We start from the raw sequence: 27,071 nt of genomic DNA on the forward strand, positions 1-27,071 counted from the left end.
ACTTGACCCTCTTACACCCTGATCGCCTCATGGCTCCATCATGCCCACCCCATTCACGGTTTGCTTTCACGGTTTCATCAGCCAGCCTGTTTTCCTCTTGCCCACCCAACTTCCTGGCTCTTCCTCCCTCTCCCCTCCCTTCCAGAATGTCTTCCCCTTCCAGCCTCACCAACCCCCCAAGTTCCCACTCCCTCTTTGTTAATAATAATAATAATGACCCCCTGCACACTCCACCTAGAGCACTTTACTATTTAGAAATCTTTCCTCCATCCCACATTTTTTCCCAACCTCTCGGGGACAACTTTGGGAGGCAGCCTTAGCAGGACAGGGGTTAGTGCTCCCATTTTGCCAATAAGGAACCTGAGGCGCAGGTCTCGTCCCAGAGTCACCTAACTGGGAAGTCATCGAGTCTAGACTAGAACCTGGGTCCATTGGATTCCCCAGCCGAAACTGTCCTGCTTGCTATGCAAACTCACTGCCCCACTGGGGACGTTTGTATGGATACAGGACACCCAAAACGTGCCACTGCCCAACCCAGAGATGAAAGTAGTCCACCCTGAATCACTGGATCTGTGTGTCCCAGAGAGTGATCTGGGGACCCCTTGCATCAGAATCCTCTGAGCGCTTTCCAAAATGCAGCTTCCTGGGCCCCACCCATACTTTCTGGGCCAGGAACCTGCATATTTCACAAACTCCCAGGGAGGTGCTGAGCACCAATGGCCACACTGAGTTTACAGCCCTGGCCAATTAGGCCATCTTCCTTTGAACCAATAACCACGATGCTGTATTTAAAAAGAGCACTGTGCTGGGAGTTAGGGGGACCTCGTCCTCAACCCAGCTCTGATTTGGTTTAATAACCCTGAGAATTTCCAGAAAGCATCAGCGGCCATTTACAATCAAAGGCATACTACAACAGAAATAGAATCTTTTTAAATCTTAGTTTCACAAGACAACATAAATAGAAAGTCAAAAAAACAAGAATTATCATTCCCCAAATCGACCTGATGTAATCGTCATAACCATGTGATTAAAAGGTACTCTGTGCCACTGAATTTCCGAAGTGTACCTTTTTTGTTTTTTACTGTGCTTCAAGTAAGTAGATAAAAGAGTTATAAAAAGAAATTTACTCTTGAGTTTCCTGGCATTCATGGTAAAAAGAGAAACACATCAGATTTCATAACTCACATCTTCCAGGCAGGAAGCAAGCTTATGTGCCCCAGGATACCACTCTTTCTGTTACTGATTTATAGTATGTGTCCTTTCTTGAAGGACTACTAAGCCAGTTGGTGTTTCAACAAGGAAACCTGTAAGGTGTAAGGATATTTTCCAGGCGACTATTTTTTTAAAAAAAATAACAAACTGCCACCAACTTGAATGACCTTGGCCTCAGATCATTTGGCTATTCTGTGCCTCAGTTTCCCCAGTTATAAAGTGGGGAGAATGTCTTTCTACCTCACATGGCTGTGGTGAGGATCAAATACAATACCATGCCTGCAAGTCTCCTTGGAAAAGCATAAGGTACTACACAAATGTAAAGTAGTCTGACCACAGGCCTTGTCCGGAGGCCAGACCCTCAGTGACGTGGCCCTGGGGGTGACACTCTTCTCACCCCCCTCACTAGTCTTAGTGAATAGAAAGGGGGCTACAAGATCATCTGCACCAACCCCCCTCACTTTTTTTAAAAGATTGTGGCAAAATATACATAACAAAACTTGCTATTCTAGCCATTTTAAGTACATTCACAGTGTTGTGCAACCATGACCAACATCCATTTCCAGAACTTTTTCATCATCCCAAACTGGAATTATACCCACTAATTGTACCCATTCCCCCTGCCCTGCGCGCCTGCTAACCTCTGTTCTTCTTTCCATCTATGAATTTGCCTATTCTCGGTACCTCATATAAGTGGAATTGTATGCTCGTTGTTCTTTTGTGTCAAACCCCTTCACTTTTTTAGATGAGGAATCAGGCTCAGAGAAGGGAGTGTCTCACCCAAGGTCACACAGCAAACTAGAGTCAAAGCCAGGACCAGAACCCAGGTTTCCTCACTTCCAGAAGGTTCTGCATCCCCATTGGCAGATGTGACACCACCCTGCCATTCTGTGATCTGGGTTGAGCCTCTTCCTCTCTCTGCGCCGTCTGTTCCCTCCCCACCTCTTACCCATCCTCTCCTTTATCATCTTCCTTCAAAGCTTCCCCTCCTCCTGCCTCCTCTTCTCTGCTGGTTCTTGCCAGCCAACCCAGTGGCCCTAGCCCAGCGCCAGGTTTTCCTCTTCTTGGCCCCGGGCTTACTTGTAGCATCCATCCCTCAGCTCTCCCAAAACTAGCCCTGCTCCCCTCCCATGGATTTCTCTGTCACCTCAGCACCCCTCACTGCCTTTCAGGCTCACATTTCCATCCTATCCTATCAGGGAAGTGTCCTTAGCTGTGGTCTCCCCACTCTGAGGCTTGCTTTCAGCTCTGGGGGTGTTTCCTGGGTTCTGTTTTATTTCGTGTTTATTCACACCACAGGGGACACCTTTCCCCAACACCTCAGGTGGCGTCAGCCCCCCCAGCCCAGAAAGACATCCCCTAGTCCCACCCTGAGTCACGTGGTCTTCTCTGTCCCTAGCTTCCTGGAAGGACTCCAGCATTTTCCACTGAGTGCGTGTGTGGTGGGGGCACCTGGGACCCCCCTTCTGGCCTCCTCTACCCTGCCCCGTCCTACATGGCTTTGATGGAGGAGATGCAGCCTGACTTGGGTTCTTCTCTCCCTGGTCATTTGTCCATGTGTCCGTTTGACATCCCGCCATCCTCTCTGCTCTCCCTTGGACCTCCCTGGCTCCGGAGCAGCTCATCCTGGCAGAACCTGTAGATGGCCCTGGCTCTGCCCGTTACCCCTGTTAACGGCATTTGTAGTTTGCAAAGTCCCAAGAACCAAAGGGACATAGAGCTGGGCCTGAGTCCCCTGCCCAGGGCTTCTCCCCACTCCTCCCTCCCCCGCCTTGGACCCTCCCTCGTCTGTCCCGTTGACCCTGATCCCCTCTCTTCCTGCCCTTCACCAGCAGTCTGGACCCCAGGCCCCAAAGAAAGGAGCTTTGGTTTTTCTGTAAGCGTCCTTGAAGGGCCAAGGTAGTCGGACCTTGTCACGCTCCATTCTGACACCACTCACACTACTACATCTGTGAAGAGCAGCCTCAGCCAGGACTCTAGAGACTTGATCCAGGTCTGCACAGACCCCTTCTCTGACTTAAGCTGGTTGTATGGTTTTATAGTGAACCCCAGGAGGATCCCTAGAGTCCCAGGCACCCCTTGTGTTTTGGGGTCCTGTGTTACCATCATTTTTCACTTGTCCCAGGTATCCTGGCTCCTCTCTTAGTTCTGCCCCTGATCTCTGTGCCTTAGTTTACTTCTCTGCACAGGGGACTCACCACAAGATTATTCCTAGCAGCTTCCCAAATATTTGGTGCCTCTAAGGGCTGGGCCTTGCCAGCTGTGGCCCAGTTTCCTGACACTGCCTCGGGGCACCAGTTTGTTGCAGATGAGGTGCCTGGAGGTTATCAAAGCAGCTAGAGTATCACCTGGGAACTTGATAGAAATGCAAAGTATTGGCACTACCCCAAGACCTACAGAATTCGAATTTCCAGGGTAGGACCCAGCAAGCTGGGATTTAACAAGCCCTCTGGGGTGATTCTGGTATAACATGAGTTTGCCCGCTGCTGACCAATGCTAGCAATTAGTGCAGCCCGCTGAGGGCCCGAGGCTGGCCCAGACCAGGAACAGGTGGGAAGCACCAACCCCCGCATTCCTGAGAGACTGGGAACTCTCCCCACCTGCCCCCCCAAAATAAAACAAAACTATTTTCTTCCTGGAAGCTGGAGGGCAGGAAGAAGGCATACATTCTTCCTTTCCCTGCCCCTGGCTTGGTTCCAGCTCTGCTCATCTTTCCCACTTATCTGGGTTTTACAAAAAGTTGTGTAGGATTGTGCCAACCAGGCAGGGTGTGGGAACCCTGTGGGGCAGGAGACAAAAGAGCCTGACCATTTATTTATCCTTTGGAAACCTCACCATAGGCTCATAGCCTCTCTTCAAATGGAAAGAAACCTAACTCCTCAAGTAAAGAATCCTAAATCCCCAGTTCCTCCTTTTCCTCCTCCCACCTCCGGAGAGACCTTGTAGATTGTGCCAAAAAACAGCTCCAACCCCCAGCGACTGAGGAAGAGAGCCAGAAGCTGTCCTTCTTGCCCATCCTGCCTTCCCCCCCAATACCCACCAATACTGTGAAGCCCCCTTCCTGCTCAGCCTGGTTTTCTGGTGAGGGTCCTGCAGTCGTGGGCCCTAGGGGACCCCCAGGGAAAGGCCTTGAGGAGGGAAGGGACCAAGGGCATCCTTGGGCCAAATTGTCCACCTCTCCTGTTCACTGTCATCTCCCCCCTGCTCTTGTCTTCAAAAGGCTCCTTCCCAGGACAGATTGGGTGCTAGGACAACTGTGGTCCTATCCATCAACTCTCCCTACCACCCACCCCATGTCTTATTTTGACATGAGAATAACTGTACAGTGTAAACTTACAAAGGGTTTTTAATGGTTGTAGATTGGAAATAAAGTATGTCATTATGAACAGTTTCCGTGGACTTGGCCTCCTCTGATTTCTCTTGTGGGATGGGGAAAGCCCCTAGCAGATTTGAAACCTGACTCTAGCCCACCCCCAGTTCCCTGGAAAGGAGGGAGACCTGGGAATGCCACAGCCAGCTAACTGGTTTGGGGGTCACTTGGGAGGAGCCACCAGGTAGGTATTCCCTGCTGCTGACGCCTCAGAATCTCCCACTAAATGTGATACGACTACTGAGAAACAAATGCAGAGTGCTCAAAAATGGAATTGAACTTTTCTACAAAGGACTTTATGACGGAAAAAAAGGACACTTTATACATGTATTAATTATCTATTACAGTAAAATTAATTATTCCAAAACATTTATTATATCATAGCTGCTGTGGGTTAGGAATCCAGGAGCTGGGTAGTTCTGCTTCAGGGTCTCATCAGGTTGCAGTAAGGTGTCAATCGGGCTGCAGTCAAGGCTTGACTGGGGCTGGAAGATCCATTTGGAAGGTGGCTCATATGCCTGGCAAGTCAGTGTTGGCTGTTGGCAAGAGGCCTCTGTTCCTTCCTACCTAGATCTCTCTATGGGACTGCTTGAGTGTCTTTACAACATGGCGGCTAGCTTCCTGCAGAGCAAGTGATCTATGAGAAAGCAGGGTAGAAGTCACAATGTCTGTTATGACTAAACCTTGAAAATCACACACTATCATTTCAGCAGTACCTTACTGGTTATACAGATCAATCTTATGCCCTACTGGGCATGAACACCAGGAAGCAGGGAACATGGGGCCATCTTGGAAGCTGGCTACCATGTAAAAATTCTACAGATCTCTTTTTTGAGGATCTAACAATAGCCAGGCCTGTGTTAGCATTGAGGATACAATAGATGGGTCTGGAAGGCAGGAATGCAAATGGCAATGGCAGCAGGAAGCCCAGGATGCTCAGGGAGCCACGAGGAATCAGGAAAGGCTTCACAGAGGAAGGGACATCTTACTGGGACCTAAGGTTGAGATCTTGACCAAATGAAAGGGATGGTGGCGTGTTGTAGGCAACAGACTGAGGAGAGATGGTTCCAGGGAGAGGAAACAGCATGTGTGAAAGCATGGTAGAAAGAGAGCAGAGCAAAACTGGGCAACTACAATTAGTTTGATGTCACTGGAATAGGGAATGATGAAAGAAGAAGCTGGGTCAGATCAGTGCCTTATGAAGAAACAAACGTCCACATTCTGTCGAGAGTAGGGAGCCATGGAAGAATTAAAAGCAGGGAGAGGGACAGCCAGATGGCTCAGTTGGTTAGAACACGAGCTCTGAATAACAGGGTTGCTGGTTTGATTCCCACCTGGGCCAGTGGCCTGCGCCCGCCACAAGTAGATTGGACAACGACTTGGAGCTGACAGGCCCTGAGAAGGCACACTGTTCCCCAATACTCCCCAATAAAAATTAAAAAACAAAACAAAAAACAAAAAAAACTGCGAACTACTTAAAAAAAAAAAAAGCAGGGAGGTAGTCAGAAAAAGTATTGGGTCTGGATTTCATGAGGCTGTATTCTCACTGTGCTTCAGGATGGCCAGCCCTGGTGGAGAATACTGTGTTCTGTTCTTGGGCTCATTCCTGAATGAGGAGTTGAAGGAGGGGGAAAGACGTAGAAGGAACTGTGTCCCACTGAACCCCAGAAACTGACGTTCAGAAAACCAAGAGCAAATCTCCGCTTTCAGATGGTTGTTGAAGCCAGCAGGCTGGAACCACAGGGTGGAAATTTAAGGAAGGCAGATTTCTGCCTCCCATCCAAGGACCACAGCTGCTGTGGAAGATTGGAAGATTGACCACAGTTATGCTCCAGCTGCTGTTCTCTAACCTCTCTTTCAGACTTTGTGGACTGCTCATAATCCAACATTTGGAGGTTTCAGAAAGAGGATCACACACACGCAGGGGGGCATTTTCATGGTGTCATGCTGGGTGCTGGGGAAGCAGCCTGTTCTCTGGGGCCAACAACGGGCACAGGTTGGGATCTTAGGAGTACATAAAGAACCGGCATCGGGTTTTCAGCCTGGGACCTCACAGAAGGCTGAGAGAGAGAAATCCTCAGCTGAGGCTTAAAATTAGAGGGTGTTTTGTAAGGAAAAAGCAGGGAAGTCTTCCCAGGCAGAGGGAATGGCTTTCAAAGGAGCAGAGGCAAGAAGCTATGGGAGTGGGCAGAGGGGCAGCAAGAAGTTTAGGGAGAGGGTGGCCTGCTAAAAGGCTGCAGAGGAGAGTTCTTGAACTTTGCCATGTATTAAAAGGGCCACAAAAGGAGAAAAAGTGCTAGAGCAGAAGTAGGAGAATGAAGCACTGAGCACACAACTCCAGTGTCCCCTGGGAGAGTCATGGTCCACATTTTTGCCGTTAAGATATAGGGAGAAGGAATCGTGGCCTAGCGGCAGGGGCAGAGCTTCCGATGCCCGCTGATGCACTGCATTCCTTTGGCAAGTACCTCTCTGGAGCCCCCGTTTCCCCATTTTAGATGGGCTCTGGGCCCGTGGGGCGCAAAAACCGACGACGCTGTGACAGATCCCAGGAGGGGACTGCATAGCCGGGGAGGCGGTAACGTGGCTACTTATGGGCGGATCAAGATTTGGATGCGGGGGCGGGGCTGGCAGAGCGTCAATCACCGGATTACGCATGCGCCATGAGGGAGGCAGACCCTCTGCGCGCGCGTGCGCGTGCCTGGGAGGCCGCCGGCCGCACATGCGCCTTTAGTTGGCGGGAGTTTCGGAAGTGGAGGCCGTGACGCGGGGTGTGGTCCGCCGACCTGGAAGGAGAGGTTCAGGGGCGCAGGGCGTCCAGAGGTAAGCGGTGGCCGCGGAGAGTGGCCCGCGGCCTTTTATTTCAGGAACGGAGGCTCCGGGCTGGACAGGCGTCGCTCTGAGGTCAGGAAGTCGTATACTCTCCCCCGACACCGCCCCACTCACCCCGCAACAGCCTCTTGGGCGTCGGACCTCGGCCCAGCCCATACCCGTGGTCGCACCCCCGACAGCGGGCGTTGGGGTGCCCCGGGGCTCTGCCTCTTCCTCTGGGTGAGAGGAAACCCGAGGGCGGGCCGCGTCGCTAGGCTTTTTTGCAAAGCCAGCGGTCTAGACTGCTGAACAGTGGTTGAAGGGCTGGGCTGGGTCACAGGCCTGTGTTCGAATTCCCCCTCTGCTCCTGACTGGCTACCTAACAAGCTTCCGCCAGGCTTTTGCCCTCTGAACGTCAGTCCCCCTATCTGCAAGAAGGGATGAATGATAGTCCTTAAGGAGCTGTACAACACAGGTCTTGGCATGTAATACGCGCTTAACAAGCAGCTTAACAAATGGCAGTTGTTGCTGTTACTATCTAGGCTTGAGTCTGATACAGTTATAACTGGAGATTTAGATCCTTGACCTCGTTCTTGTTCGGTTATCTTTTCCATGTTGTCCCTCCACATACAGTCATTTCTCTTTACTAAGCAACCCCCCCATACAGATTTCTCCTGGGAGGCAGGAGTAGGCATGGCAGATGTAAAAATGCCTCGGTCAGGTCCCTGCCCTCTTCCAGTCTGTCGTGGGTGACAGGCACTAAGAATACACGTATAATCTGGCTCGGGAGACAAACATGTAAACAGACTTTACAGCCAGTGCTAGGAGACCAACGGGTGGAACAACCAACTCTGCCAAAGAAGTGGTGTGAAAGCCTCACATTTGAGCTAGGTTGGGGAAGATGAATTAAGTTTTACAGGCCAAGTGTGCAAAGATTCAGACGTGGTACAGGGAACGTAAGTGGCAGCAGGAGAGAGCAGTAATGGCTAAATTGGGACTAGCTTATGAAAAGTTGAATGCACTAGGAAAATCTTTGCTACTGTCTGAAGAATGGCTAGAGGAGCAGTACTGGATATAGGAAAACTAGTGGAGAGGCGGTATATTATTAGGGGAAGGAGGAGGAAGGTGGTAGGTAAATAATGAGACAAATTAAACTAGGAACTTGAAATGGTTCAGAGGCAAACCTATAGGTACAGACAACAGAATGGTGCTTACCAGAGCGGGGGAGGGGGGGGTTTGGAGGGAAGACGAAGAGGGTAAAGGACATCAAATATATGGTGATGGAAGGAGCCTAGTCTTCAGATGGTGAGCACACAGTGGAGTATACAGATGTCGTATTATAAGATTGTACGCCTGAAATTTATATAATGTTATTAACCAAGGTTACTTCAATAAATTAAAGAGATTTCGAGTGTTGGAGGTTGAATGGACAGAATTTTGGTTCTGGATAGTTAATAAAAAGTAAAGGATGATGTGATTTTTCTAGTTTGGAAGACCATGTAGATTATAACGCCATCAACTGAATTAGGGAGTTAGGGACTAGTTAAACACAAAATAATTGGGAAATAGGGTATTTGTTAAAGAAGATATGAGTATTTCTAGTGATAAGTTCTGTAGAAATTCAGAACAGGAGGTGATGAACCCAGCTGATAGTCTGTGGAGGTGGTGAGTGAGGTGGCATTGGGCTGGGCCTTGTCAGGTAGGTAAATTTCATGGGGCAGAGATGGGCAGTTCAGAGAGGGTGGAAAGCAAAAGGCCTATTCTAGGGTAGTAAAGCCCCAGTGAGACTGGGGCTAAAATGTGGGGAACAGATCACCTTATTTTCCTATTTTCAGGATTCTCCATCCAGGATGACTTCAGAAACTAGATCAGAGACTGTAGAAGGTGAGTATTATAGTGAAATTCAGTACTTCTTGTCCTATGTTCCGGTTTCTCAGCTGTACCCAAATGCTTTTGTAGCTCGTGGTGGTGTTGGAATTACATATTCACATATTCGCACAGATGCTTCCTGAGTGTTTCCATGATCTGGGCTATCCATTTTCTTTTTCCACCTTTTTGCACAGATACTTAATTGTGGTGGGTTTGATTTTGTATTTTGACTTTTTTTTATGACAAGTGCTAGAAGAGGAACCAGGGACATCTAAGACTCATGATCATCAATTGGAGTTAGATCTCAACCCTGTAAAAGTGTGTAATAAAACATCGGCTTCCCTGGAGATGATTCAAGGCGTTTCGAAGGAGAAAATTCACCTTGGCTCTAGCCCTAAAAAAGAGGGAAGCTGTGATCTCAGCCACCAGGAAGGACTTCAGTCTACGTGCCTTCATTTGTCCCCCCAAGAACAGTCTGCCCATCATGGAGACAGGAGGCAATCCTGGCGGCGAGCAAGTATGAAAGAAATGAACCGGCGGAAGTCACTGCCTCCATTTCATCAGGGCATCACAGGTGGGGTGCTGTGTACATAGAACAGTGGAGTTGCAGCTCAAATAAGAGGCAGTGAGGTATGGCAGAAAGCACAGTTGGACAGACTTGACTTTGCTACTTAATAGTTATGTGACTAAGTAAATCACATCACCTATCTGAGCCTCAATTTCCTCATCTGTAAGAGGGACATTCTGAGATTATCAGTACTATGTGAAACACCTACTAAGTGTTTACTATTCTTGTTATTTATGTCATATTATGAGCTGCCCATTGTAATCTACACCGTGAACAAATATTCTGATTTACAATTGTTCAACGCTCACCTCTGCTGGGATGAGAAGCATTAAAGATTTCTTCCTGTGGCTTTCTGCCTCATATCCCAAAGGGGAACAGAAGGTAGATGGGTTGCTATCTGATTTTAGGCTTTATAACTGAAAATATCTCAGAGGAAAGATGCACATAAAAATATCTAAAGTGAAAACCAAGTTTTTAGATATGCCGTATTTGAATGATTTTGTGTAAGTTTACAATAATAATTACATCTCAGTATGCATTGAAGTACAAGATTTAATTTGGAAAGTCTAGCATGTTTCAGGCAAAACTTACTAGCTTTGTGACCTAAAGCAGGTTACTTAACCTCCTTTGCCTTATGGTCCTCATCAGTAAATGAGATGGAATCATACCTGTTTTACAGGGTTGTGTGAGGATTAGATGAATTGATATGTAACACAGTACTTGGCACAGAGTAAGTAAATTAGATGAATTGATATGTAACACAGTACTTGGCACAGAATAAGTAAATAGCTCAAATGTTAAGCTATTGTGATTTTTTTTTTTAAAAATGTGAAATTGTAGTTTTTGTTTTTTTTTTTTCTTTTTCTTTCTTTTTTTTTTTTAATTGGGGAAGGGGAACAGGACTTTATTGGGGAACAGTGTGTACTTCCAGGATGTTTTTCCAAGTCAAGCTGTTGTCCTTTCAATCTTAGTTGTGGAGGATGCCGTTCAGCTTCAAGTTGTTGTCCTTTCAGTCTTAGTTGTGGAGGGCGCAGCTCAGCTCCAGGTCCAGTTGCCATTGCTAGTTGCAGGGGGCGCAGCCCACCATCCCTTGCGGGAGTCGAACCGGCAACCTTGTGGTTGACAGGACATGCTCCCATCTGAGCCATCCGGGAGCTCAGCGGCAGCTCAGCTCAAGGTTCTGTGTTCAATCTTAGTTGCAGGGGGCAGAGCCCACCATTGAGGAATTCAACCGGCAACCTTGTGGTTGAGAGCCCACTGGCCCATGTGGGAATCGAACCGGCAGCCTTCTGAGTTAAGAGCATAGAGCTCTAACTGCCTGAGCCACCGGGCCAACCCCTATTGTGATTATTTTAAAGATGTTACCTCACTTCCAGATTGCCTGATATCTAACAGGAAATCTGAGTAAAAACAACCATTTAGCATAGCAGAAAATTGCTGCCACAATTATGCTCATGCACTTTACTCCATAGGGGTGCCAAGAAAACATCAGCAGGTCCCTAAGATTACTCCTACCTTCATCTCTATTCTAGAGCATGTGGACCTAAAGTTCTGTATAACAGAAATCACTGAAGTACTAAGATTGGTTATCCTGGTTATTCTTGGCCACTCGCCAGATTCCTTTAGTTATAGGGAGAAGGTATCCTGTTTTTCTTGACTAACAGCAATGAGAAGTAATCGAGAGAGGAGACAAAAGAACTTTAAAAACACAAGCAGCTGAAGCTAGAGGACCAAAAGACATGTATCTCTCAAACTCTCAAAGCAAACCTCCTTTGCTGAATAATAACTGATGTTTTTCAGTGGATGTAATTGAAAAACCAGTATCTATATCTTGTAGTTTTTTGAGGATTCAGTGGCATAATTATGTAAAATGCCCATCCGATTCAGGCTGACTCACTGAGTGACCTTGGGCAAGTTACCTATTACCCAGGCTTTGTGCCTCAGTGTCGTCATCATAAAATGGAATGGATGAGATACTTGCCTCAAGTTTTCATGAGGTGTGTATAGCATTTAATAAAAAGCCTTTTACATAGCAAGTGTTCAACAAATTACTATTAATGTTATTATTAGGTCATTATAGAAAGAGAGCATGGTATTACTGGGGAAAACACAGGTTTTGATGACAGACTTGGGATTGAAATCTTGCTTCACCAATTTCTACCTCTGACAAGTCATCTCCCCTCTGAGCTTCAGTTTCCCTATTTGTAAAATGCAGGTCATAGTTTATAAGAGGTCTCTTAAGACAATAAGAGCACTGCAGGGCAAGTCATCAAAATGCTCAAATGTTCCCATTCAAGTGTTCTTTGAATGGTGACTATAAAACATACAAAAAAGTTAAATTATTTATGTGTCTTGTTGAACAAGACAAGACTTGAACGTAATACATAAAAGGTTCTTACAACTTTAAGTTAGGATGCGCAAATCTGTAAATTTCATTCCTTGGTGATCCTTAAAAAATCCGAAGTGAGTATATATGAATTCTCCCTTTAATTAGAAAAGGATGCTTGGGCATTCTTGCTGTTAAGTTGGACTGCATCAAGAGTGAGGCAAATTTTCGTTTTTTTTTTTTACTTTGCTAACTAAATATCCAGCTCCTTAAATATGATAATATTTTATGTTAGAACTAAGCAGAACCATCAGCGTCAACTTAGCGGAAAACAAACGGCTTGGCACTCTCCTGCTTTCCAGTTTCCAGGTGAGATTTTCGGGATTGGGAAATGCTCTTTTTTTTTTTTTCAAACTGTTACTGTGATAGTCCCAAAGAGAGATCAATGCTGTGTGATGCATCTGTTAAGATTAAAAGATGTTTCTCTCTAGTTGGGATTAATTTAAAAGCCAGATTTAATCCTAGCGCTGATTTTGCTCTGGACTAGGCTCTCTATCAGTCCCATTGGTGCTGCTATGGCTAACTGAGTAGCTGAGCGATTTCCCTAATCTAATATCTGTTGCCTATTGGCAGCATATGTTGGGAATTTAAAGAGGGTGGAGTTCAAAATCTAAGTTAAAGCAGACATTTGAGGTCTGACATACTACGTTGATATTATATGGCTAACTGGTGATCACATGAGTTTAGATAAGCAAGTCATTTGTGTGAATTAAATGACCTTTTTTTTTTTCAGAACCCAGAATTAAAATGTATAGTCTTACCAACAAAGAGTTTTTTTCGTAATCTATTTATTTGTTTGTATGAAAAAATCTTAGGTACAAAAATTAAATCGTGTTTACTTTCACATTTATTAAACATAAAATTACATGAACTTCATTGGGACTGGCCTAGAAAATCTTGGTTGTTGTACTGAAATGCTTTTCTTTTTTCAGTTCTCTGTTCAGAAACTTGAACCTTTCCTACGGGGCACTGAGGGCTTCAATCTTGAAAGTTTTAGAGCCCGAGGTAAGTTGCTAAGAATAGACAACTTACCTTTCAGCTGTACCTTCTGTTAAAGTCAGTTGAAAAACCCCAACTTGCAGGATCCCCATTTACAGGAGCTGCTTACATCACAAAACCAACCCCCCCTCTTTTTTTTTTGGAATTGCATTTTAAAAAATAATATATGCTAATTAAGAAGGTATAAAAGTGAAAAGTAAGTCTGCCTCCCACCCCCAACCCCAGTCTCAGCTCTTTTCTAGAGGCCACCATAGCCACCAGCTTCTTGTGTATCATTGCAGAGATACTGCATTTGCAAATATTTTTTATACATTAAAATGAATAATACTCTCTGCACTGTTCTTTACCTTGTCTTTTTTTTTCAACCTAATGATTTATCTTGCAGATATTCCATACCGCTTAATGGGCTTTTAGGGTTGTCATTCTTTTGCTATTACAATGAATAGGGTAATGAATGCCTTTTCACACAAGGTTTTCGGCACATATGCAAGTAAAAATAAGATATTACTAACAGTTGTCACCCCAGTAAACTTCAATTTAAAAAAAATAGGATAAAAAAAAATAAATAAAAAATAAAATAAAATAAAAAAAATAGGATAAATTTCTAGAATTGGAATTAAGTAGGTCAAATGAAATGGTAAGAAATACCAGATTGCTTTCCAAAAATATTGTATCATTTTATTGTCTCACCAGCATTATATGCAAGTACCTGTTTTCTCACATTCAACACAGGTTTATGAAACAATTCAGATTTTTTACTATTTTATAGGTGATAAAAGTATTTTGTAGTTTTAATCTGTGTTTCTTTCGAAGCATTTTTTCATATTTTTTAGAACCGTTTAAGTGTTTCATTTTCTGTTTATATCCTTTGTTCTTTTTTGAAAATTGGCAATTTTGCTCTTTTATATTGATTTATAGGACTCGATACAGTAAGAAAATTATCTGTTTATGACATGAGTTACAAATATTCTTTCCCAGGAATCAATTTTCAGCTTTCTGGGAAGTAGCTAGTCTTACAGTGTAACTGCACAATTATCCAGGGTCAGAATACTTGATGTTACCAACTTAAAAGGTCTAGAAAATATCGTACATGAACTCAGACTTACTTGTTAAAATTGTTTATCTCAGAATTGGGTCATCACTGTAATTAGAGTAGATGTGTCAAGGTTATCTTGATAACTATTTAACATATCCTTTCCCCTCTGCATTCTTCACCTGAATGTAATTGTGAACTCTTCCAGGTATAAGCAGAGAACTGTTTTTACTTTATGCCCGTAATTCTTTATTTGCCTTCAACATTTTTCATTACACTCTTGCCTGTTGCCTGACTTCTGTAATATATTTCCTTTCAGTGCCAGCAGTTCAGATCTCTTGAAAAGAATGAAATGTCAGTGCAGATAAGCCTTTTTACATGCTTTTTCACCAGTCAGGTATAAAAAACACTATCAATAAATGTCATAGAGGACTTGTCTTATATTTTATCTATACCTACCCAAAGGAAAAAGATGAAATTTTTCTTCATATTTATACCACTTTTTTGAATGAGTGAGAGAGCCACCTTAAGTTTGTTATATCTTTATCAGCGGCTTGCTGTGAAAATTTATATCTCTTTATAACATGTAATTTTATTTTCTCTAGCATCTTCTCTTTCTGAAGAATTAAAACTTTTTGCAGACAAACTGGAAAGTAATGGAACTCTACAGAAATGTTTTGAAGATTCACAAGGGTAAGTTCAGTACCACTTCTGTCCTAAATTATCATTGAATTTAGACTTTTTATTATAATTTGTCAGTAGCTCATTCACTCATCAAACATTAATCCAGCATCTATATATCAGGCTTTTCTAGGTGCTGGAGATATAGTGATAACTAAGTCAAGCAAGGTCTCTCTTACACATTTTAACAGGAGAGACTAATACATAGAAAATAATGACTTAAGATAGTGGTAATAAGAAGTCAGTTAATAATGATACTGACTTCAGGGGGTGGATTAGCTAGGGTTCAGAGAAGACATCTAATGAATTGACCTTTGGACTGAGACTTATAAGACCTGAACGGTGAGAAGGAACCAGCCATGGGAAGATGAAAGGACAAGCTTTAGATCTTTACTAGCCATGCAAGTTGGAGATAAACTTAGGTTCTTTAGCTGTTGACAAGCAAGATTATTAGGAGAAATTTAGAAATCCCACCCTTAAACTTGTAGTTCTTCTACAGAGGTGGAGCCTAACCCTCTACCTCCTCCTCTGCAGCAAATCATTTCACTAGAGCTTACATCATAAACTTTTTAGTTTTGACTTTGTAAAAGTCTACTTTTCCACAGATCCTTAGAATTGACATTGTTATTTCAGGAAATGAAAAATATTTTGGCTCAACATAGCATCTCTTTTTATGCAGTGTATTTAAGCCACTGGCTGCAGCATCTCAGCCAGCAGTGATAGAGGCTTTGTGTCACAGGCCTTGGCAGAAAAACATGAACGGTGGCACAGTTAATTTGTCTTTGCCAGGTAGAGTACCAAGTACATCTGCAAAATTTTGGCATTTTAGTGCCTGCTTATTTTCCGTTAGGATAATCACCCAACTGAGCTGAGCCATTGGTATAAGTAAAACATAATCCCTGTCCAGCGATAGCTTCCATTTAAATGAGAAGACAAAATAGTCATGAAAAAGTATTGTTGGGCCTTAAAAGATGTTAGAGTTTCAGGGGGTGGCCGGTTAGCTCAATTGGTTAGAGCCCGGTGCTCTTACAATCCCCACATGGGCCACTATGAGCTGTGCCCTCCACAACTATATTAAAAAAAACTACTTGACTTGGAGCTGATGGGTCCTGGAAAAACACACTTAAAATAAATAAAACTAAAAAAAAAAAAAAAAAAAAGATGTTAAAGTTTTTGATTAGTGGGACGGGAGGAGACTAAAAAATTATGTGACCAAAAATTTGGAGATTGAAAGTCCCAGATATTTTGGGTCAGGATGAGTGGGATTATATGGGATAAAACAGATAAAAGATAACAGTAGGAATCAAAGTTAATAAATTGGATGGAGCAGGAACACAGAGTGATCTTAAGTGCCAAGTTAAGGAGTTTTGACTTTTCTTCTGAATGCAGTAGAAGGTCACATAGTTTTTAAGCAAGAAAAAAAAATTAAAAGGATATTTTAAGAAAGGCTAATCTGGACATGTGTGAATTGGAATTAATGAGAGAAATAAAAGATAAAGAGACCTAGTGCAAAAGTGAGATAGACTCCAAGAATAAATATTTGTTGAAAAATAAATTCTAAACATGTTTTATTGCCATTAAAATTATGTAAGGTGTCATATTAAAAGCAAGTGCTCTTAGGGCCGCTGGATGGCTCAGTTGGTTAGAGCGCGAGCTCTGAACAACAGGGTTACCAGTTCGATTCCCACATGGGCCAGTGAGCTGTGCCCTCCACAGCTAGAATTAAGGCAACGAACTGCCGCTGAACTGCCGGAGGGGCGGCCGGATGGCTCGGTTGGTTAGAGCACGAGCTCTTAACAACAAAGTTGCCGGTTCAATTCCTGCATGGGATGGTGGGCTTCACCCCCTGCAACTAAGATTGAAGGACAATGACTTGGAGCTAATGGGCCCTGGAGGAACATGGTGTTCCCCAAAATTCCCCAATTTAAAAAAAAAAAGAGTGCTCTCTTATAATCCTTTTTATAATTTTATAATAATCTTATAATCCTATTTGATTTCCAGAAAAGCATCAGATTTGTCTCTGGAAACATCAGTGGCTGAGATGAAGGAATATATAACAAAGTAAGTGAAAATGAGTGAACCTTTGTTGGAAAATCTTAATTCACCTGGGGGAAAAATAGCTAAACCTGAGAAAATGAGTAATAAACAACCTCTTCTGAGTGTTAATACTAGTGTTATACTAGTGTAATACTACTAATACTGGAAGTTAGAAAGTTTTGTATTGAGATTTTATGGGCTGTTCTGATGGCCAATTTCATAGAATGGAGTACAGGGAATAAAGATGTTAATTTGATTTTAAGAACTCAAGTTTGATTAAATTAGTATCCTCTGAAGTGAGTCACGATTTCTAATTCTTTAATAACCTTTTTATTCACATCTTAGAACCAGAGTAGGCCCCTAATGTCCTTATTGTTGTCATGAGTGGTTCAGAATGAGGTAATCAAACATTAACTGAGTTTTTTTTTTCTGATTCTATAGATTTTCTTTAGAACGTCAGGCTTGGGATCAGCTCTTGCTGCGCTACCAGAAGGAGGCTGAAGAGATCACATCCAGGTTAGATCAGAAGCTATCTTTTTACCTTGCGGAATTTGATTTGAATTGATTTTAGTTCTGTTAGCACAAATTGAATGATAAATCTTTTTTCACAGGCCAATCAACTCATCAAAGCTCTGTAAAATGTATATTAGCACTCTCTGACCTTGCATGGAGAGTTGGGAAAAGGAAGGGAGAGTTGGTGTCAGTATTTTCAAAGAACAGAATTGCCTCTTCTGTGTCTTTGGCTGCTGTTCACATCCTGGGGGAGACAGGGACATCTCTGCCCTCTACCTGGCAGCCTGGCGCTGGGCCACAAACAAGAGTCAGGGGACTTCAGTGAACACAAGTGAGCTGCAAGTGTGAGAGTCCTGGTCAGGGTGTTCGTGGAGATGCAAAGACATGAAGGGATGATGGAAGAGGCTGTACAGAACAGAGGATCTTTGGGTCTTTCAGGCTTAAGAAAGTGGAAAAGTGCTAGGTTTTGATTTAGTTGGCTATCTAAGCCAGTGAATTTAAGCTTTTTTTCCGAACCGAATCTTAACTAGAAACCCAACCATAAAATGTTAGCCAAAACCCTAATTGCAGAAGTGGCCTCTTAGTAGAAAAGTGCTTTGAGAAACATGGTTTGAAAAACTTCCCCAATCCAGGCATTGGTGGTTATCAGTTACTTTATTCACCCCTTACATGTTGTGTTTATGAAGATAATGTATAAGATGGCAGTTTCAATAAAAACTTTTGATGTGACATAGCTTATTGGTTAAGAGGAATGCTTTTGGAAGCGGACTGTTTCTGTTCAAATCCCAATCACTGCTTCATTCTGTGTGTGATCTTGGGCAAGCCCCTTAATCTCTAAACCTGAAGTTCCTCATTTGAAAATGGAGATAATATTAGTAACAACCTCATTGGATTGTTGTGAGTATTCAATGAGGTTAAATGGAAAGTGCTTAGCAGTGTCTGGCATCCAGTAAATTGTAGTTATTAAAGAGTTATCATCGGTTTTCTTAAAGTCTCCTTCATATTGAGATTTTTAGAAATTTAAAGTGGCCCAGCATTTTTTTTTTGGTGAGACATAATAGACATTGACTTCAGGATAGCAAGCTTAGGCTTTATGTCAACGATAATCCCTTTTGTAAGTGGACCTCGCTGTTAGGTGGAGTCAACTGACATGAAGCTTCTAGCATTTCCTGGAATCCAACATTAGTGGATCATTGTTTCAGACCCCCTTGTTATTAAGAGAGCTTGTACCTACAGCGGGGTGTAAGAATATTGGTTCAAGGTTTTTCCCTAGGTAATCTTTCATATCTTCTCCAGAAAATGATTATAACGTTCCTTGAAAGCTCTTTTTTTTTTTAATTTGTTTTTAGAGGATCAACTGAAACCAAAATTACTGAAGTGGAGGTGGAACCTACAGCATATCTTGGGTCTTCCCAGAGTGAAGTCCTTAATACAAAGCCTGACTACCAGAAAATATTACAGAACCAGAACAAAGTTTTTGATTACATGGAGTTGATGGTGAGTTGGCTCACGTTTGTATTTCGTTGAGTTACCCAACTTTGTTACTTTGTTGTCCTCGGAAATGAAAAGACCTGGAGAATGTGTGTAATGAGATGAGATGAGTAGATTTAACTCTACCCTGGTGAAACATGGAAAGACAAATAAACAAATAAATATATGGTGATAAGTGCAAATAAACAAGGGTAAGGAAGAGTACAGGACGGCAGCAGGTTGCTACATAGAGCAGTTGTTGTAGGTCCCTCTAAGGTGCCATTTTAACAGAGACTAGAAAAAAATGAAGTGAGCCATGAGGACATTTTGGAGAATAGTCTTGTATCATTCCAAATATTAACAGGAAGCAGTTGATTAAAGGTAATCAAGGAGAGTTTATTCATAAAGGGGCTATGTATAAAGTATGGGTATTGGGAAACCACAAGGGTTAGTGAAGTCACCTGGGGCTTAGAGGCAGCTGAGCTCTGACTGCCCTTAGGCCTGAAAGGAGGAGGGCAGGAACAGTTACTGTGGCAACTGAGAGGAGAAAGTCACATGATGGGCTGCTTTCAGAGAACCATGACCTTCAGTTGAGAGACACAGCTAACTCAAGATCATCCTTCCCCGAGCAGGCCTGGGTGAAAATACCCTGACCTCATTCAGCTTCCTCCCATTGGGCTTCCTCTTGTCCAGACCCACCTGGAAGCCATGGGACACGGGATCCTGTTGAGGTTATCCATGTTAGCCTTCTGGGACATAAAGCAACATGGAGGAGTGGAGGAACAAGCAGAAAATGCCTGGCATAAGCCTTCCAGGTTTAAAGAATAGCAAAACCAAAGCTCCCCAGCAGGAGCTCGCCTGGTGTGTTTGAGGGACATCCAAGAAGCCAGGACCTCCTCGCTCACAGCTGTCTGTCATCTCCAGATGGAAGAACTGCAAGGATCAGTGAGGCAGTTGCATGCCTTTATGGACGAAAGTACCCAGTGCCTCCACAAGGTGTCAGTACAGCTCGGTAAGTGGGTCTTTTGAGGGGACCAGAGAGATAGCCCCTCTAATACAAACTGCCCTTAAAAGCACATGGTCTCAGAGGAAGGCCTACATCAAGTGATCTTCCACCCTCCCGCCCCCACAATAACTATTATGTTGTGGGTACCGTATTTTGCCATGTACCATGTGTACTTTTTTGCCCAAATTTGTGAGGGAAAAATAAGGGTGCGCATTATATGAGGTCTGACAATTGGGTTATACTTGCTCTTGTTTTACTAATAGGTTAACACCACATATTTTTAAATGTGAAAATCCTGTTAGGAAAAATCTCTCTATTGTGATTTGATTCAAGGGATAGCATAGGCACATTTCTCACGTTTCCTGAATGATCCACATTAGTAGATGATTAGACATAAAGGGTCCTTACATACGAGATCTGACAATTAAGTTCGTGAACTCATCCTAGAAAAAGGGCTACAATACCTCATTGTTGAATATCACTACGGTTACCTTCGAAGTACTCCCCTTGGGAAGCTATACCCCGACGCCAGCACCTAGCCACCCTTCAAAGCAATTTTGGAACTCTTTTTCTGGAATGGCCATCAGAGCTGCCGTCATATTACCCTTGATGTCCTGAATGTCATCAAAATGTCTTCCTTTCAGAAAGAAGTCACTGGGGGCCAGGTCAGGTGAGTAGGGGGTGGTGTTCCAATACAGTTATTTGTTCACTGGCCAAAAACTCCCTCACAGACAGTACCATGTGAGCTGGTGCATTGTCATGATGCAAGAGTCATGAATTGTTGGCAAAAAATTCAGGTCATCTAACTTTTTCACTCAGCCTTTTCAGCACTTTCAGATAGTAAACTTGGTTAACTGTCCAGTTGGTACAAATTCATAATGAATAATCCCTCTAATACCAAAAAAAGTTAGGAACATCATTGCAACAAGTTCGTGAACTTAGTTTCAAATCTCGTACATGGGTAGTACTAATTCTGTATCTATATAAATGTTTTTAATTATTTTATTTATGCTTATGAGTTAAAAGTTTAACTCTAGAAATCAATAATGATATCTATATGCAAAATAATACCCTGGAATACGATAATCGGTTTTGTTGAACTTGCAATGACGAAGTTCTTGACTTTCTATGATGTGTAAATATCATAAATTTGTTACCGGTACATAAAATTTCTTATATCTGTTCTTGTGTTTCGTAATTATTTGTTACATAAAATTTCTTGTACCATAATATAGTAAAAAAAGATAAATGCTAAAATTCTTTTATAATACAAAAATCAAGTACCTAAATGTAAACAAATAAAACTCTGGGGGTTGCTGGTTAGCTCAGTTGGTTAGCGTGTGGTGCTGGTAGCACCAAGGTTGCTGGTTCAATCCCTGCATTAGCTACTGTGAGCTGCGACCTCCTTTAAAAAAATAAAAACAACTTTGAATTAAAAAATTAAAATGAAAGATTTTTTTCCCCTGAAAGTTTGAACCAAAAACATGGTGTGCGAGTTAGATACGGGAGCGCATTATACACGGCAAATTACGGTACTCAAAGCTGGAAAATTCCAGATGTAAATTCCCCAGAAGCACAGTAGACTAAGAATTAAATCCCCACAAACCATCTTCTTTTAGTAAATCCAAGACTAAATACCCATTGCCTTTTTTCCCCTTCTTCATTCTTCAAGAATCCACTGAGTGACACTGACGGTACCTCTCCATAGCTTTTTTTGACCTACCCCAGCCCTAAATTATTGCTATACGTACCTTCATTTTCTTATCACTTGGTATTGTGGTTGTAGTTGCAGCTGGCTTTCCTATCAGGCTGTCATCTCCTTTAGGACAGAGACTCTTACTTGTCATTGTAATGCCCTTTAGTGTCTGGCACAATGTCTATACAGTAAGTTTTCGATAAATGTTATTTGCATTCAATTGAAATTTATTTTTTGGCTCCTCTCTTCTGCAGGAAAGAGAAGCACGCAACAATTAGTTCCCTCACCAGCTCGAAAACTGCTCAAGCTTCAGCTACAAAAACTGCCTACCGCACATTGCCCTAAATCTTGTCAGTGACCTTATGCAGCTTTGGGGCCACAAGGTGCTCTAGGGGAGAAAAACGGGAAGGGTGTTACATGTTACAGCACGTGGCAACTCTGTGGCAAGCTGAGCTTTTGATATCTGCCCTGTTGTCTTTGAGGATAACTAGCTCACTGCAGAGCACTTCTATTTTTTCATAAAAGTGACAACATTGATGCATCCCAAAGAATGTTGTATAGACACTTTTTCCCAGAATGCAACATACTTTAAATTTCTGTTTTGGAATGACTTTCAGAACTAGTGGCCTATTCTTTTAAATATCCTTTGTGATCAGAAGCCTTCGTCTTGTGTAGATGTTTTTCAAGTTTTGAAACATCCAAAGTCATTCAGCATCAAACTCAATGAAACATTTTAGGGGTCAAGTCGAGTTGTGGTTGTAAAGGAATGAGGTTAATTTTCTAGTGTGACTCCGAAGGTGATTTTAGGTAGAGAAGTTGTGGGCATTATTTCCGTCATGTGGATACGTACGAGAACTTAATTGTCCTGACAGTCGTATATCACTTCACAAGATGTCCAAATTGAAGGAAATACCACTAATTCTCTGTCTTGATGCCCATGGTGTGCTTCAGCTTTTAATATTAAGTCAGCTTCCTAAATCCTAGATTCATGGCAAGAAGGGGCTAAGTATTCCTTTTCATTGTCCTCTTATTTGTTAATATTTGCGTTATATAATTGTACATAATTAAAAGCATTCCTTTGTTTTTGTCTATATTTTGAGTGTATAAAAAAATTAAAAGGTTGGGAGGGCTTAGCAAAAAATAGGCATCTTTGCCAGGATGTGGAAGTGAACAGTAGTGTAGAGATATGCCTCAGCATTAATTACTGATAAAACACCACCTAATTTATTATTAATGTTTTTTATTCTTTGATCCTCCTAGTAGGACAGAATATTTTCATTTAACTATCTAGTCATAATCTTTTTTAATAAGACCTATGAGACTGGGTCTTATATTAATTTCTGCTCCAAAAGACGCATTAGAGCTGGTTGTCCGGCTAGGTCTTATTTTCGGGGAAACATGGTAGTTATAATCTTAAGTCTTAAACTTTGGCACCAGTTAATGAGAAGTGATATCTCCTTGTTTTGACCTACATTCCTTATTTCATATATTTACAGACTTCCCTCCTATATACTAGGCACAGTTCTAGAACTGGGGAGAAAACAACCAAAACACATGGAACCTCTCACAATGCTCATGGTCTAGTGGGGACACAGGGAACAAGAAGAGACAGAAGTGATGTTTTAGTTGATTTGGGAAGGATGAGGGAGTTAAATAGGGCATGTATTTGAGGCAAAAAGCAGCATTTCCAAAGGGCTGAAGAGGGAGAGAATGAAGCATTCTGGAATACTGAAAAAAAACACACAAAAACTAGTAAAGCAGGATGCTGAGTGCCAGTGGAAAAGCCACTTGAGACAAAGGTAACTGAAAGTCATTAGAAGATTTAAGGGAGGGAGAGATGGGATCAGAATGTTATTTTTAAAAGATCACTCTAGTTGCTGTGTGGAGAATAAAAGTAAGCAAGGTATGGATGTGAGAGACCGGTTAGGCTATTGCAGTGGTCTACATGGGCAGTGATGGCTTGTATTAGGTGTTGGCAGTAGCTGAGAGGGGTGAGTGGCTCATAGTGTCTGGAACATAGTAGGCATGTAGTTAAGAGCAGAACTCTTCCACTTGTGACAGGAAAAAGCTACTTAGCCACTTATCTGTATGATTAGGAGAATGATAGGAACTATAGCACAGGGATGCTAGAAAGGTTAGATTCAATCAATTTAGAAGAGCAGTATCAATACAATGGAGGGAGTAAAAGCTTAAACAACTGGGTAGATAATAGAGCAGTTCATGAGAAAGCTAGTAATTAAATTTGGGATACCAGGTGGAGAAGTCAACTAGACTGTTGGATATACTGGTGGAAAACCAGGTAGAAAAATCTGGACTAGAAATAAAATTTGGAAGTTACTAATATCTAATTATTGAGTCTTGAGAGTGGATAAATACTGTCCAGAATACAGCAAGAAGGGATACGGTAGCCCCAAGGAAAGTTGGGCTTTTAAGAATCAGAGGAGTGGTTTTAATTTCTTACACTATCAAGCAGAGTAGTATAATAGAACATAGAGTTTGAAGTGAATCTTCATCTCATCCTTAATTTTCTCATCTGTAGAATGGGGATAGATAAAGCATCTCTCTCCAAAGATGACTACTTTCCCCCATTTTATTACACTATTGCATTTTTTGTTTATGAGAGTTTGTTCAAACTCAAGCATAAGAAGTGGGTGTTTGTGTCTCCAATGGCTAAACAGGATAGAGCACAGAAAAATAGTAAGTTCTAAGCATTTCATATGCATACAGATCACAACCTTATGAGATAACGTGTATATGTGTGTGTATATATATATATATATATATATATACTTTTTTTTTTTTGTCACAGATGAGGAACTTAAGATTGGAGAGCCTTGATAATTGAACCAAGGATGTGTAGATAGTAGGAGAGGGTGAACTACAACTAATTTGGCACTCAGTAAATGTTAATGAATAAACATAAATCATATATAATAAAAGGCTGTGCTCAGTTAGTTTTTTCTCTCCCCAAATTTGGTTCAGGAATTAGGTTTGATGAATAGCAGTATTATAGAGTCACTGCCCTGGAGATGTTTGGTAATATTTGTTAAATTCTTCCTAATGTGGATAAAAAGGGTCACATATTAAAACTGACAAACACTGGGGAGGCCTGCATGGCAGACCCTACAACTCAGAGACAAATTAACCTCATAGGATGGTCTGAACATACAAATTCCTAACTAAAAGCCAGGTCATGGCCGGTAGTCACATCCTTGGCCTGTGGCTTCCTTGACAAAGGTCAGTCTTTACCTTAAGTGAACCTGTCTGTAGTCTTTTTGCACCTAAGATAACATGCCCTTGGAATGTCAGAGTAATCCCTTTTTCGGGATCCCCAAGGCACAACCCACTACACCAAAGCAGGAGACTGCAGAATCCCTCATTGTTATCGCCTGATTACTGTCTCTATGTACTGTAAAATGCTATTAACTATCTTGTACCCACCAATGTAAAAGAGGTATCTATCTCTCCAATTTACTTTTTATCCAATCCTAGAGATTTCCCTGCTTTGGTTTCTCCCACCCCTTAACCTATCACCAATGGATTTCACGTAACTCCTTTTTTGATTCTAATGTATAAAATAAGTTGGAAAACCGCCATTTTCCAGAGCATTTTCTCAATTGTTGAGATTTTGCTTCCCAGCAATTGTCAGTTTTGCTCAAAAAAACTCATAGGTTTTCTCTTAGGCTGGATGTTTTTTTCATCGACACTAATTTAGTTAAGAGAACATCTATACTTAATAAATATTGTTGATTTTTTTGGTGTGTGTGTGTAGGGTACTCTTTATTGCTGTTGCCATCAATGCCTAGGCGAAATAATGTAACGACCTTAAAATTAAGATAGCCAGTTATTTTACCAGCAAAATGGGTTTCTTTGGGAATAGCAGAGAATTGCAATTCTGGACAAGCACACTATAGCAAAAACTAGGCAAGTCCAGCAAACAAAGGAGGGGAACATTATAGAGAAAAAAGGAAGAAGTTCAGAGGGGTTGTTTTGAACAAAAGTCCATTGGAGGGGAAGAGTTTAGGGTGTCAAATTTTTCATTGGCTGAGTTGCTGGGTAAGGAAGGAAATCGTCCTTCCTGTTGGAATAGTAGTGTTACCGGAGAACGGGCCCTTGTCAGAGCAATGTCTCGAGGCTCGGTTTCCACAATGGGGGTGAACTCAGCAGTGTCCGGGCTAGATTCCCAGACTGGGGGCCAAACCTGGGCCTTTGAGCAAAACTGGGAATCTTAGCCGCTCCAGCTGCTGGAGGATGGGCCCTCCTCAGCGCGGTGTCCAGGTTCCTGGCATCTCGAGCAAAGAATTGAACGAGATACCGAGGTAAAGTAGTGAAAGAGCAGTTTATTAGAAGAAAAAGTACACTTCAAAGAGGTAGAAGCGGGCCTGAGCAGAAAGCAGTGGCTCAAGGGCCATTATTAGAAGAGAAAGTACACCCAAAAGGATTGGAGCGGGCCTGAGCAGAAGCGTGATTCAAAAGGCTCAAAAGACCAAAGGCATCATTATTATTAGGAGAAAAGTACATTCCAAAGAGTTTGGAGTGGGCTGAGCAAAAGAAGAGGCTCAAAAGGCCCTGATCGGTGAGGACTTGGAGTTTTTATCCGAATATTTTTCTCTAGAATGGGCTGTTCCTCTCTGGGTGTGGGACCACTTGATTGACAACAAGCTATTACATCATCTCTTTAGGCGGTGCATGTTCCTTCCCAGAATTCAGTCTGTTATAATGATATTAATGAACTTCTGGGCATATGTGTGATATTATAATGATGGTATAATGAGGCCCAGGTGAAATGAAGGTCATTGTAGCATTTACTGGCACAGGTGTGAGTGACTGGTTTAATCTAGTTGGGGATTTTGTACCTATTTGTTTCCTCATAGGGGTAATTACAATGAAAAAGGGAAGTTTTGGGCGGAGAGGGAGAGGAGAGGTCTTGGGGGCTGTCTCATTCTGTGAGTTGTGCTGGATGTGCAGGAATGCAGAGACCCAATGCCTAACTGCCTGCCTTGTTTTCCCCTTGAGAGAAGTGATCCCCATAAAATCTCTATGGGAAGTTGAGGGACAGGAGGTTTTTTTCTTATGTATCTGCTTCCTGCTGGGCAGGGGCGTAGAGCTGTCTCTACCTATTGGAGATTCACGGAACTCATCCTGTTTGATCTTAGATGAAAGGAAGGGGTTTCAAGATCCACCTGGAAGACAGTGTTGGCTTCTTCGGTTGGGACTGGTAATCTTGCTGGGGAATCATCTGTATCCTGAATGAGGAATAATAGATTTTAATTAATAAATTTCTTAAAGAGCAGAGCTCAAAGCTATTGATGTGGGGTGGCTATGTGATGGAAAATCTGTCAGCTCTTACAGAGCCTGTAGCCATTCAGCTGGTCACTCAGGTGGCATCAATTGTCCAGGAGCTGGGTCCAGAACGGGTTAGA

At 42.5% G+C, this 27,071-nt stretch overlaps 1 protein-coding gene across 2 annotated transcripts; it reads left to right on the forward strand.

Moving 5' to 3' along the window:
• The first annotated feature begins 7,271 nt into the window (after window positions 1-7,271).
• Window positions 7,272-25,083, forward strand: DSN1 (DSN1 component of MIS12 kinetochore complex). 2 transcript variants are annotated; one of them, XM_033094202.1, is made up of 11 exons: window positions 7,272-7,402; window positions 9,226-9,274; window positions 9,507-9,833; window positions 12,449-12,522; window positions 13,146-13,218; window positions 14,851-14,938; window positions 16,928-16,987; window positions 17,405-17,479; window positions 18,826-18,973; window positions 19,871-19,958; window positions 21,903-25,083. In XM_033094202.1, the coding sequence occupies exons 2-11, from the start codon at window positions 9,241-9,243 to the stop codon at window positions 22,004-22,006; spliced, it is 1,071 nt and encodes a 356-aa protein (XP_032950093.1). In that variant the 5' UTR covers window positions 7,272-7,402; window positions 9,226-9,240; the 3' UTR covers window positions 22,007-25,083. The 2 variants fall into 2 exon arrangements, with proteins under 2 accessions (XP_032950093.1, XP_032950092.1); XM_033094201.1 differs by having other exon boundaries at window positions 7,309-7,483.
• The last annotated feature ends 1,988 nt before the right edge of the window (window positions 25,084-27,071 follow it).

The sequence above is a fragment of the Rhinolophus ferrumequinum genome, chromosome 23, assembly GCF_004115265.2.
Source record: "Rhinolophus ferrumequinum isolate MPI-CBG mRhiFer1 chromosome 23, mRhiFer1_v1.p, whole genome shotgun sequence".
Lineage (NCBI taxonomy): Eukaryota > Metazoa > Chordata > Mammalia > Chiroptera > Rhinolophidae > Rhinolophus > Rhinolophus ferrumequinum.